This window comes from Cavia porcellus, unplaced genomic scaffold, assembly GCF_034190915.1.
Source record: "Cavia porcellus strain 051 isolate PalLab524CR breed Dunkin Hartley unplaced genomic scaffold, mCavPor4.1 scaffold_21, whole genome shotgun sequence".
Classification (NCBI taxonomy): Eukaryota; Metazoa; Chordata; class Mammalia; order Rodentia; family Caviidae; genus Cavia; species Cavia porcellus.
In genome coordinates this window covers 47036320-47050299 of record NW_026947504.1, presented here as the reverse complement: position 1 = coordinate 47050299, position 13980 = coordinate 47036320, and the positions used below count along the sequence as shown (strand labels likewise).

General features: G+C 35.8%; 1 protein-coding gene across 1 annotated transcript in view; it reads left to right on the top strand.

Annotated features, from left to right (window-relative positions):
* The window catches only part of LOC100721187 (phosphatidylinositol 3,4,5-trisphosphate 3-phosphatase TPTE2), a 50514-nt gene that overhangs the window by 14915 nt on the left and 21619 nt on the right, over positions 1-13980 (top strand). The window contains exon 10 of the mRNA XM_013140822.3: positions 11804-11865. Coding sequence (XP_012996276.2) covers positions 11804-11865 — 62 coding nt within the window. The remainder of the gene's footprint in view (positions 1-11803; positions 11866-13980) is intronic.

The following is a 13980-nucleotide window of genomic DNA, read 5'->3' as shown; positions in this document are numbered from 1 at the left end:
TATCAACATAGTCAAAATGATTATTGATTTATATGATTTATTTTAAAAATCCAGATGCTATTTTTCTTGAGTATATATTGCAAATATCTTCTCATACTGTGTAATATTTTAAATGTGGTGGTTTATTTTATTTTATAGAAGTTTGTGACTTTGAATGTAATGAAACTTACCAGTCTTTGCATTTATCTGTGTGTTTCATGACTTTTTATCCTATTTAAGGAATTTATCTTCACATTGATAGAGTAAGTATATTTATATTTCTTCCAAAATATTAAAAGATTAATTTTTTACAGTTAGGCCTTAAACTTGAATTTTGAGGTGGGGATATTTTTTCCCATATAGACAGCCAGTTGTCCCACCACCATCTCTTGTATGCTATTTTATTCTCTATTGATTTCTAATCTCTTATTCATACTTCTCAGTAGACCCCACATCTGAGATTTCATCACCTCTTAATACTGCCGCATTTGGGATTAGACATAAATCCTTAGGGGAAAAACTGTATCAAATCTATAGCAATAGTTTTGCAAGTCTTTGATTAAGTGCATCTTAAGAGCTATTGATCTTACAAACAAAATCTCTTTTTTACTATATTTTGGGTTGTTTACAGTTTTTACTACTATAAATAATGCTGCAATGAAACACGTTTTCTGCTGCTTGTATTTCTACTGAATATTGTCTTAGTCGCTTTCTCATTGCTCAGTCATAATACCTCGCATCTCCAATTTAAAAGAAGAAGAGGTTTAGCTTGTCTTATGTTTAAAAAGTTTCAGTTCACGGTCAGCTGGCTCCAAGGCAGAAAGGCGTGGTAGAGGGACGGTAGAGGAAAAGATGTTCCTGCCAGAAAGTAAATAGCAAAGGGAAGATCCTGGAAAAGAAGTGCATCCTTCAGGTCCTGTTCCCAGTGATTTGCCTCTTACAACCAGACCTGACCTCCTAAGAGCAAGTCAACTTTATCATCCCTACAACTGAATCACCTTCCTAAAGCTCCATCTATGAGTGTGTGAGATCTCGGAGGACATCTAGACATAAGCCGCAGCCCCCAAACGACTCACATACATCACTTTATGAGAATGCATTTAGCCCATCTCTAAGAACGGCCACAGTCTCAATAGTTCCAGCACTGCAAAAAATCGCAAAGTTTCTTCTGAGACTTAAGGTAAACTATCATCTATGAGTCCTTATAAAAACCAAAAGGAAAGTTAAACACTGCCAACATACAATGGCACAGGGTGAAAAATCTTCATTCTAAAAGGTAGGAATAGAAAGATAGAAACCAGTGGGACCAAAACAATACTGAAGTGCAGCAGGACAAACATTAGATCTTCTAGAAACATGTACAGCATGCAGGGCAAGTGATGGTGAGACATGAACTCCAAATGGTTTGAGCAGCCTGCCACTGTGTTACCAAATGCTACAGCTTCCATGCTATGTCTCTGGGCTGGCTTTGCTCACTGTCTGTGACTTTCTTCAGCCAGCCTACATTCCTGGCTTCTCCAGCTCTAGAGGGTCTCCACTTCACTGTCTGCTTCACTTTAACAGTTTCATGCCCTGTCCTCTCAAGGGCACTACTTGGACTCCTTCTAAAATCTGGGTGGAAGCCTTTCTGACTCTACAACTTTTGTATTCTACCTGCCTGTAAAACCAGCACTGTGTGGATGATGCCAAGATCTGTTAACAGCTTGAGCAGTAGCCAAGACCCCTTGTGTCATGGTTATAGAGTCCTCTAAATGCCTGAATGGGTGAGTACTATGATCTGAATCCTGGGAAACAAATTCCCTATGTCAGCCTTCTTGGATAGGGTGCCCAGACTCCATTCTCAAAGCAAAGTCCTTCATTTTTAAATCTGAGAAGGATGAGATCTTGTGGATTCCTCATGTGGCCTCAAGGGATCTTTCCTATTGTCCTGATATAAAGTAATTAGCTTCTTTTTAATGCTAATCTTTTTAGCCAACGCTGCTCTTCTCTGCTACAATTTTATAGGACTTTCCTTACTGTAAGGACTGTAAATAAGGACTTTCCTTACTTTCTTTTTTTTTGTCTTTTTCCTTTTTTATCGGTACTGGGGATGGAACTCACGACTGCCTGCTTGCAAGGCAGGCACTATGCCACTAAGCTAAATCCCCAGCCCCAAACTGAAAACTTTTCAAATAACCTTTTTGCATCTGATTTTCTGTACAAATGACTCAAAGCTATCAGAAGTATGGTGCCTCGGCCTGAACATTAAGCTGTCTTGAAATTTCCTCTGCCAAATTAGTCTACCTTCCTTAATTGGAGTCTTCAGAAAAGCCTTAGGACATAAGCAAAATGTACAGATTTTCTGCCAGAGCGTAACACACATGCCTTGTAGCCCAGCTGACAATGAAATACTTTTTCCCAACAGAAACTTTTCAACCCTGTGCTTACAGTCCTCATTTCTGTAGCATTCTGGTCTTCTGAGCTCTGACCAGAATCTCACATCAAACTTGGCATATAGTATGCTAGGATTTCTCTAGTTGTCATCTCCTAAGGCCAGTTCCAAAGGCTTTTAAATCACAAGGTAAAGTACGTTACAACAATTACCTCTTTTCCTGTACCAAAATGTGTCTTACTCACTTGAGTAAGACACATTGAGACACAATACAACACTCACAACTTAAAGGAGATATTTATTTGGACTCATGTTTCAAAATTTTAGTTCATAATAAGCTAGCTCCAAGGCAGGAAGGCATGACAGAAGGACATAGTGGAGGAATGGCTGCTGGCATCATGGTGACCAGAAAACAGGGAACAGAATGAAGGGAAGAGATGGGAAAGAAGAGGTACCCTTGTAGGTCATGTCCCCAGCTAATCAGTCCCGCCTCCCAACAGCAAGTCAGCTATATCAATCACTTTCCCACCTAGAAGTGCATATGGCTTTAGGGGATATCTGGGTAGAAACCATAAGAGGTATATGCCAGGTACTAAAATTATTCTGCCTTGGGACAGCAAGTCTTGAAATGTAATTATTAATGTGATCTGTTTTCCAAAATAGTTGTACCAATTTGTACTCCAGTGACATTGAGTGAGAGTTCCAAGTGTTTCACATCTTCACTGATACTTGGAATTATAAGTATTCTTTCATTTTTAACCATTATATAGGTGCATGTGACATTTAGCTATTGTTTTTGTTTGTATTTTTATGACTACTGAGAAGACTAAAGATGTTATTATAGGTTTATTTGTCAATTGGATATCTTTCTTGTGAGTAACTTTCTTTTTCTTGCCCATTTTTCTGCTGAAATTTTTGACTTTTTCCTATTGATTTGTAGGAATTCTTTGTATATTCATATTCTTATTTAACTTTGTTATTGGTTATATGTATTGCAAAAAACCTTTTCTGTCCTGAGCCTTTTTTTCTCCATAGATTTATCCTTTGGTTAACAAAAGTTCTGTGCTGGGGATATAGCTCCATGACACAGTGCCTGCCTGGCAAGTGAAAGATCCTGAGTTCGATTCCTGGTACCAAAAAAATAAAAGTAAAAAAAAAAAAAACCCTAAAAGTTCTTAGTTCTAACATAGTCATATGTTATCATTTTTTAATCCTTATAAAAATGGTGTTTCCTGATTAAGACATTTTCCTGAAATTAATGACCTCTATCTGTAATGTAACAGACAGAGAAATTATTTTATTATTTTAGTTCTTTGAAATTTGTTTGGTCCTAATTCATGGCCCAAAATTTAGTCCATTATGTCAAATGTTTTCTGTGCACCTGAGAAGGTTGTAAATTATTCATTGCTAGAGCAATGTTTTATGTATTTATGTGTTGATAGTTTTAACCAAATCTTTTCTAGATTTACTGACTTTTATTTTGCTTGGAGTTTTTAATTTTTTATTAGTACATGTGTGTAGTATAGAATATTTATGTTCATCATAGGATGTGAGTAAATGTACACAACACGTCTTAATTCTGTGCATTCTGCTTCCTCAACTTCCAGCTCTAGATCCTTTTCCTGTTTGCAAAAGTTCTGTTTCCTTGTTACTTTTACCTACTTTTCATTTTGCTTTTCAAATTACTTATATGCGGGGTTTCTCATATAAGGGAAATCATGTGATAGTTAACCTTTGGGTCTGATTTACTTCACTTAAAATTATGATCTCAAGGGGCTTCTGTTTTCCCCCCATTCATGTGTTGGTGAATGTATAGACTGCTTCCAAGAGTTAGCTATTACGAATTGTGCTGCTATAAATGGCTGTGTGCACATCACTGTAGTATGATGTCTGTAACCCTTTTGGGAAGATTTCTAGAAGAGTAGCTGGATCAAACAGAATTTCTACTTTTAGCTTTTTGTAGAATCTCTATTCTGATTTCCACAGTGGCTGTGCCGGTTTATATTTCTAACCAGCAAGGCAGAAGGGTATATTTTCTCCCACAGCATCACCAGCATGTGAGATTTTTTGTTTGCTTTGTTTTGTGTTTATGATAGCCATTCTTTCTGAGTAAAATGAACTATGCATGTTTTAATTTTTATTTCTTTAATGGTCAGATACATTGAGGCTTTTTTCATGTATTTATTGGCCATTTTTATTTCTCCTGAGAAGTAGCCCATGTTTTGACTGAGTATTTTGTTTGAGGATGGGTGTCTTAGTCTTTTGAGCTATTTGTAAATTTTCCATACTAGTCCTCAAAGGAGTAACTAGCAAAATCCTTCCCCATTTTTAGGTTGCCTTTTCACACTACTTATCATTTCTTTTGTTGTGTAGAAGCTTTTCAGTTTGATATAACCTCATTTGATGATTCTTGATACTATTTTTTATACAAGTGGGTTCTGTTCAGAAAATTATTTCCTATGCCTGTGTTTTCAAGAGTTGGGTCTATTTTAGCTTCTAGCAGATGCACTGTGTTTTAATATTCAGAACATTGATCCATTCTGATTTTGGTTTAGTACATGGGGAAAGATACAGATCTGGATTCAGTCTTTTGCAGTGAATAGCCAGTTTTTTCAGCATCGTTTTCTAACTGGGCTACCTTTCCTCGGTATTTAATTTTGTCTCCTTTGTCCAAGACTAGATGACTTAATGTACATGGGTTATTTCTTCATCTTCTATTCTATTTTATTCATTGATCTACTTACTCTACATGAATGTTATTGACTTTTGTGTTTTTGTGCCAATGCCATACTGTGTTGATCACTGCAGTGTAACTTGAGAGCTTGTTTGGTGGTTTGAGCAGGGGAGTGCAGCTACTTGTATACCCTTGACCTAGGAAATGGTCCTCCTCTGTAGGGTTGGAAGGTATCTTCTTGGACCAAGCCTGCAGCGTGGGGAGGGACATGTATGGTACAGCAAGGGAGGAAGCCGACACCCACCTAGCCTGCAGTATAACACGAAGTCTAGGCTTGTGATGCCTCCTGCTTTGCCCTTGTTGTCCAGGACTGCTTTGGTTTTCTGGGTCTCTTCTGTTTCTCTATAAATCTTAAGATACTTTTTTCTCAAGTTCTGTGCAAAATGCTATTGGTAGTTTAATTAGAGTTGAACTAAATCTGTATCATTTTTGGAAGTACGGTCATTTTAGCAATATCGCTTCTCCCTATGCAGGAACAGAGAATAATCTTCATTTTCTGATGTGTTCCATCTTTTTCAGAGGATTGTAGCTTTCATTATAGTGGTCTTTCAGTTCATTGGGTTAGTTCCTAAGTTCTTAATTTTTCTTGATATTATTGTAAATGATATTGTTTTCCAAATTTCTTTCTTGGTTGGTTCATTACTGGTGTACAGGAATGCTACTGATTTTTATGTGTTGATTTTGTATACAGCTCTGATACCAAATTAGGTTATGAATTCTGAGATTCTTTTGGTGGAAACCTAGCTTTTCCTCATGTAATATGATGTTGGCAGTAAGTTTGTCGTAAGTTCCCTTTATCAGATTGAAATAGTGTCCTTTTAATGTCCTTTGTCTTTTTTGAGATAGGGCTTCCCTATGCAGTTCATGCTGGCCTTGAACTCACTTTTCATCCCAGTCTGGCATCAAACTTACAGTGATCCTCCTGCCTCAGCCTCCCAAGTGCTGCAATTACAGGTGTGTGCCCCACCCCCGATAAAATAATACTGATTTGTTATTGATGTGTTTTATGTGATGTGTTACTGACGTGTTATTGATTTGTTTGTTGAACCATCCTTACATTCTTTAGCATGAGGCCTACTTAGCTTACTTAATCATGTTGCATCCTGTTTGTCAGAATCTTATTGAAGATTTTGTGTCCATGTTCATTAAAGAAATTGGCCTATAAGTTTTTCTTTTAGTTGAGCCTTTATCTGGTTTTGGAATCAGAGTAATGCTAGCTTCCAGCAATGAGTTTAGAAGTACTCCTTCTCCTTCAATCTCATTAAAGAGTGTAAGGACTATGGGCATTAGATATTCCCTGAAGCTATTGTAGAATTCAGCTAAAATAGATCAGTTTCTGGGATTTGCTTGGTTCATAGGGTTTTTTTTTTATTATTTCCTCAATATTTTTACCTGTTACCAGATCATTCATGGCTTCTATGTCTTCTTGGTTCAGTTTCATAATTCAGACGTATCTAAGAATCTGCCTATTTCTTCACAATTCTTTGACTTCTTGGAGTGTGGGTTTTCATAAAAGTTACTAATGATCTTCTGGATTTGGGTGGTGCCCACTGGGATTTTGCCTTTTTTATCTCTAGTTGAAGTGACATGTGTCTTTTCTTTTTACTTTTGATAAGCTTGGCTAGGGTTTGTCTATTTTGTTTATTCTTTTGAGAAATCAGCTTTTTGATTCATTGATTTCTACTGATCTTTATGGTTTTTTCTTGTACTAGCTTTGCATTTAGATTATTCTATTTTTTCTGGGACCTTGAAGTGCATTCATTAGATTATTTCTTGGAGCTTATTCAAATGTAAGTATTCATAGCAGTAAAGTTCCCTCTTAGGAAGTTCTATGTTCCAGAGGTTCTGGTATATTGTATAGGCATTATCATTTGACTGTAGAATTGTTTAACTTCTAAGATTTCTTTTGTGACCAATTAAGTACTCGGTTATGGTATTTAATGTCCAAGTGTTGCCAGGGTTTCTGTGGTTTTATTAATGATAGAGTTCTAATTTCAATGTGCTATGATCTGATAGTGCATACACAGAATGGTTTCAATTCTTTTGTATTTATTTAAGCACGCTTCATTGTCTAGTATGTGGCCTGCTTTGGAAAAGGTTCTGCATGTTGCTGAGCAAAATGTATATTCTGTTGTAGGAGTAGAACACTTTGTATATATCAATTAAGTCTGGTTGAAGGTGTAGTTCAAATCTGGTGTTTCTTTGTAGATTTTTTTGTCTAGTTGTGAAAGTAGAGTGTTTAGATCCTCCATTATGACTGTGTTGTTTGGTACTTGGTCTTCCGTGTACAGTAGTATTTGTTTTCTGAAGTTAGGTGCATTGACATTTGGTGTGTATATATTCACAATTCCTGTCCCTTCTTATTAAATTATTAATAGAAACTTAACTAATGTGTAGTGACCTTCTTTGCTCTTCTGATTAGTTTTAACTTGAAATCCACCTCATCTGAGAAGAAGATTGCTATCGTTGCTTATTTTCAAGGTCTTGATGCATGGAATATTATTATCTATCTTCTGATTTTTAACCTATGAATTTCTTTTTAAACTAGATGTGTCTCATGTATGCAACTGTTAGGTTTTGTTTTTTGATCCAGTCTCCCAGTCTGTGTCTTTAAATTGGCTAGTTGAAGACATTTATATAGAGATTATTACTGAAAGGTCTTGACTTATTCCTGTCTTTAAGTTATTTTTGTGTTGTTGATTCTCTTATTTTTCCCTTTCTGTTCAAGCACCCCCCTGCTTACCTATTTATTTCTCTAGATTCTTTAGCTTTGTTAGCATCATTGTCTTTAGAGTATCCCATGAGTTTCCAAAAGGTTGTCATGGAATGTCCTTATTTCTCAATCAATTTTGAAAGGTAGTTTTATAGGCTATAGTATTCTAGATTAAAAGTTGTTTTCCTTTAGGCCTTGAAATAGTTCCTTCCAAGTTGGTCTGGCCTTTAGAGTCTGTGTTAACATACTGTAATGCTAATGTGTTTACTTTTATAAATGATTTTTTTGTTTTTCTCTGACAGCTCTTCTTATTCTCTTTTGGTCTTGGACTTTGGGGATTTTGACTATGGTGTGTTGTAGGGAGCTTCTTCTTTCATCCTACTTATGTGGAGTTTTATATGTATCTCTTACTTGTATGTTGAGGTCTTTCCATGTACTTGGATTTTTCTTACTATGATTTCTCTACATAGATTTTTTTTAGCTAATGCATGCACTCCTCTACTTTTTCTCTAATTATAATTACTCTATGTTTATTCTTAGCATCATCTAGTAGCAGTTAGATCAATTTTTCTTGCACTTCTATTGTTTTTAAGCTATCTCTGCATATATTACCTTGTGCTTACACTAAGGTCTCAAGGTCTGACGCTCTGTCCTCACATTGGTCACTTCTATTGTTCATATAAAGACACTCTTTGTTTAATGACTGAGTTTTATTCTTGCAGTTAGTTCATTAGATGAGTTCACTAAGTGAGGAATTATATAGAATGTGTACATTACAAAATTCAAAATGAAGAAATGGGCTAAGGAAACTCCAACTTGATAATTTTCTTCTTTTATTTGCTTAACTCTTCCATGTAGTACTATCATATATAACAGAACATAAAATTACTGTAAAGGGGGCTGGGGATTTAGCTCAGCGGCATAAGCACCTGCCTTGCAAGCAGGCAGTCGTGAGTTCGATCCCCAGTACTGATAAAAAGGAAAAAGACCAAAATAAAATAAAATAAATAAAATTACTGTAAAGAACAATTAACAAAATTTACAGTATCATATAAGCAAGATGTTCTGTAAAAAAGGGGGAGGAAGAAGAGGGGCAGCAAAAGGCACCAATGAGGCACCATAAACAAGATTACAGAACTATACCCCCGCCAAATATATAGTTCAGTCCAAGCCACAGGTTGTAAATCTGACAACATGCTTCATTGTAAATTCAAACAATCATTAAACAGGTAGGTTGTTGAGGGTATGATGGTGCATACCTGTAATCCCAGCTTTAGGGAGACAAAGGCAGAAGGATCATCTCGAGTTTGAGGTCAGCCTGGACTATGCACAGAGACCCTGTCTCAAAGCTAATAAAAAAACAGGTAGGTCTTTAAATAAGTACCTGTATTCAGGAAAATTCTTTATCTCTGGGATTTCTGTTTAGTACCTCTTCATGGACTCTATTTCTTTGGTAAATTTTTCATTCGTGTTTTGAATACTTATGATTAGCTCCTCCAATTTTTTATTTGACTCATCTTTAACTACATTGGTCAATTTATTTATTCCACTCTCTGCCTAACTATATCCTCTTTGAGTTTGCCCAGTTTCTTTGCTTCTATGTTGAACATTTTGTATAGCTCAACTAGTTAGTGTTTGATTTCCTCTCCATCAGTGCCTCTTGGATCTGCTTCAGGAGAGTTAGGAGTCTATAGAGGCATTTTGTTGCTGTGTGTTCAGGGCTGAAGTCAAACAAAGCAGAGAGACTTTGTTTTTGGTAGGAAGATGTCTTTAGTTAGATCCTGTTTTCCAGTGATGCGATCATGGCTTTTGTTTGTCAAGAGGTATTATCCACCACTTCAGCCTATTTAATTTAATTGGACTAGCCCTAACTGTGTTGTAAGAAGATAATTTTAACTGGTTATAACGGCATCCACAGAACCAAGCATACATCAATCAAAATTTGTTTTGACAATTTTCCCCTTGTATCAGTGCCCCTTACAGACTGTGCTATACTTGGCATTTAATCTGGTTTGTGCAAGAAATAGAGAAGGAAAGAAAAAAAAGAAAAAGAAATGGGTAAATTATTAGAAGGAGAAAGAAATAAGAGAAATGTCAGTGAAAATAGGATGTATTGGAGATATTTTTAGGACTGGAATGAAGGGTTAGTGTCTCAGGGGTTTGAGAGCATTCGTGGATGCAGGAGAAAGGACACAGAGGGAAGGAAGTGTGGTAGATGGAGAGAATTTATGAGGTTGTTGAAATATGTTAATATATTTATAGTTAGTTTTGCTTCCTTTCCCTTTCCTTCCCTTCCACCTCCCTATCATTAGCTTCAAAGTAGTTTTGTTTATTCATTTACTTACATACTTTTCTGAGAATTCTTATTTAAAAATCAAGACCTTTGTCCAGTGTCACAAGTTTAGTGAAAGAAAAAGCATATTTGTGTCCAAATTACAATAAAATATTTGAGGCATGTGCAAGTATGTAGCATTTTTATGAATCCCTGCTTGCTGAATGCTGCTCATGGTATAACTGGTAAAGGAAATTTCTAAGGTTCTTTCAAATAGTTAAAAAAAAAAAAACCCTCAGAGTTACAGAGATCCAGAGATGTTTTCTATAATTGAAATGGTAACAGTCAATGCATCTGAGGGGCAGGATGCTAATCATTGGTACCCTCTTGGAACAAGAAGTTTTTTTTTTTTATCATAGTAAGAGGCAATATAAATGTCTTTTCAGAAGTACCTAGCTTAGACAAATGTTATTCAAACTGGTAGTTGAAAAATCAGTGCAGTATTTCATTAAGTTTTTTAAAGAACAAAATTTAGTGTCTCAGTGTGTTCATTGCTTTTCTTCAATTGCTGAGACAAAATACGGGATGCCCAAAGTTAAGCAAGGAAATGTTTATTTAGCTCACAGTTTGTGGAGGTTTCAGTCTGTAATCAGCTGGCTCCGAGGTAGCATGGCATGGCAGAGGGGCAACAGTTCATGGTGGCAGAAGACAGCAAAAGCAACCAGATCAAACAGGAAAGAACAGGTGAGAAGATTATTTCTGTGCCTTATATTGTATGTAGACCACACTCACCTGGGATGTGGCACTTTGGTATGGCACTCACACCCATAATCCTAGCATTGGACCATGAATTAGTCACAAACTGTAGAAGCCTGCTGCCATGACCCCACGAGGCTTTGGGGGAACATCCAGACATTAGCCATAACACTCAAGTAAGAAAAAAATATTAAGTTTGGAATTGCATGATTAGAATCAGAGGGTCCTGCCTGAGTCAAAAGCTACAGATCGTTCTACTTTTTTAAAAAAGAAACTTTATTTCAAGAATGCAATTTTGTAGACAGAGCAAAAATATAAATTAGAATAAAAATAAAACTTAGAAGATGAAGTGACATGATGCATGAAGTTAAAGATCTGCTATTTAAAATTGATCAGTGGAAAGAAAAACAAAGGGAAGCAAGCAGGGAAGAAAAAAGAGAAATTAAAGAAGTATAGTAAAATGCTGCTAATCATAGATTCTGGAAAATAGGTATATGAAGGTTTATTATATTATTCTCCTTGTATTTATTATGTTTGGAAACTTTTCTCATACAATTAAAAAGTGAGCTAAAATGGAAGGAACAATTGATATTGCAAATGCTAGATGGTGTTTTGGGTTCTGATCTTGTTTTCTTTTATAGGTATTTTATTTACATTAGCTACAGGAGCAGAGTGTGCAATTAGTTCTTAATAGTTAAGTACAGCTTTAGAGTCCTGGAAGAGAGCTGATTACATCTTCCTTTAGTACATTGCTCAACATAGTGATTAAGGAAAAATACGCATGAGCACAGATAAACATGCTCACAATTAGGACACTAAACTTTAGAGGAAAACATCTCTGGCTAATTCTGAGTATAAAAACACATTAAGAACAAAAGAAAAAATGAATACAAAGTACACTCTAAGTGTTTCTGAGTGTAGTTTTACTCGGAGAACTACAGTGAGCAGTAACTTTAGCTAACTTCTGTTCTTTTCTAGGGAGAACTGGAACTATGGTTTGTGTCTGCCTCATTGCCAGTGGATTATTTTTAACTGCAGAGGTATGCCAGGTGCTACTGTGTCCTCTGTCTTACTGACTGAACTTACTGTTTCTGAAATACCACTGGTGAAATATTAACATTTACCCTTTCAGGGTAAATAAGAATCAAACCAGAGAACAAAAAGTAAGAAGAAAATGTTCAAATGGAAAGAGGAACAAGAAGGGATAGGGAATGGAAGGAATATAATAAGGATAAAATGAAAACCAAAAAAAGACAATAGAAAACAAATAATAGAAATAAAATTTTTTAAAGGGAGAGGAGAAGAAGGATTGAAGGGGAAGGAAGGGAGTGGAGAAAAAAAGAATTGCAATATATGATGAACAGGTACACATTCTCTATACTAAATGTGATGATTCTGCACATCAAAAGTATACCAATAAAATTAATTTTTTAGAAGGATATTATTTGAATCATAATACTTAAGTAAAATTGGAGAGGTAGATTTTAGAAAGCCTGGTTTGGATACTTCCTTTTTAACTGGAATGCCAAAAATCTCACTAACCAACATAAATAACATGGTAATGCAATACTTTTTTAAAAAAATAAAAGCTACTGCCCAAAAAATTCATGATATATACATTACCAACATTTTAAATAAAGGCAGGACCTAGAAGGGGCAAGATTAGGGTAAAGTGAGTTATACAAATGCAAAGAGCTTTTATGATCAAGATGCTTCACTCACTTTCCTACTGGTCATGTAATTTCTTTGTTTCTCACAATAATTATATCAAATAGCCAGGCACAATGGCCAATGCCTGTAACTCAGCACGTGGGAAGCTAAGGCAGGAGGATTGCCATGTATCTGAGTTCAGGCTGGGCTACATAGTGAGTTCAAGGTCAGCCTAGAATATATAGTGTGGCCCTATCTTTAAAAAAAAAAAAAGAATCTCTTTCAGAATTAAGATATTTCCAAGGCAAAGAACAACTGAAGAAATTTGTGACTACCAAACCATCTCTACAATGTGTTTTGAAGGTATTATATATAGAGAGAGATCATAATGCTCACAAATCCAAGAACAGCAATAGGAATAAGCCACCAGGTAAAGCAAGCAATTAAACAGAAAAGAAAGACTAGGAACCAGCAACAGATAATAACATGATAAAGATAAATCAATATGTATTAGTTATAACCATCAGTGTAAAGGGTCTTAACTCATCGATCAAAAGAAATAGACTGAAAGAATTAAGAAACAAGACCAACAATGTGCTACATACAAGAAACACATTTAACTCAAAAAGGAATTCATAGACTGAAAGTTAAAGGATAGAAACAATATTCCATTTAACAGAAACCCAGAGAAAAGCAAGAGTAGCTATTCTATTTGCAGACAATGTGACCTTCAAACTGAGACAGATCAAAAAAGATAAAGAAGGTCACTACATCCTTGTTAAGGGAAAACTCCAAGAAGAGATTACAATCATAAATATATGTACCAAATATAGGAGCACCCAACTACATAAACAAATGTTAATGGACATGAAAAATCAAATACGCACTAACACGATCGTCATGGGGAACTTTAACACTCCATGCTCAAAAATAGATAGATCAACTAGACAGAAAAATCAGTTAATTACAGAACTAAACCAAATCTGTGAGCAAATGGACTTAATAGATATCTACAGAATGTTCCACCCCACAGCATCAGGGTACACATTCTCTCAGCTGCACACAGGACATTCTCCAAAGTAACCCGCATACTAGTCCACAGAAATGTGTAAGTAAATGCAAAGGAACTGAAGTTATCCCATGCATATTATCTGACAATAGTGCAACGAAACTGGAAATTAACAGCAAAAGAAACCACAACAACTGCATAAATACATGGAAATTAAGTAACACATTTCTCAACAACCAATGGGTCAAAGATGAAACTAAAGAAGAAATTAAAGAGTATCTGTTATGGTTTGTGTCTGGATGCCTCCCAAAAGCCTCATGCAGTCATGGGGGCAGGATTCTAGAATTTATGATTGATTTATGGTCCAATGCTAGGATTATGAATGTGAGTGCTACACTCACCTTTGGTGGGTAAACTACCAAAATACAAGGGATAGAAAGAGTCTTCTCTCCATACTCTGCCCCTTTTGGCTCTTGTCACTTTTGCTGTTTTTCAC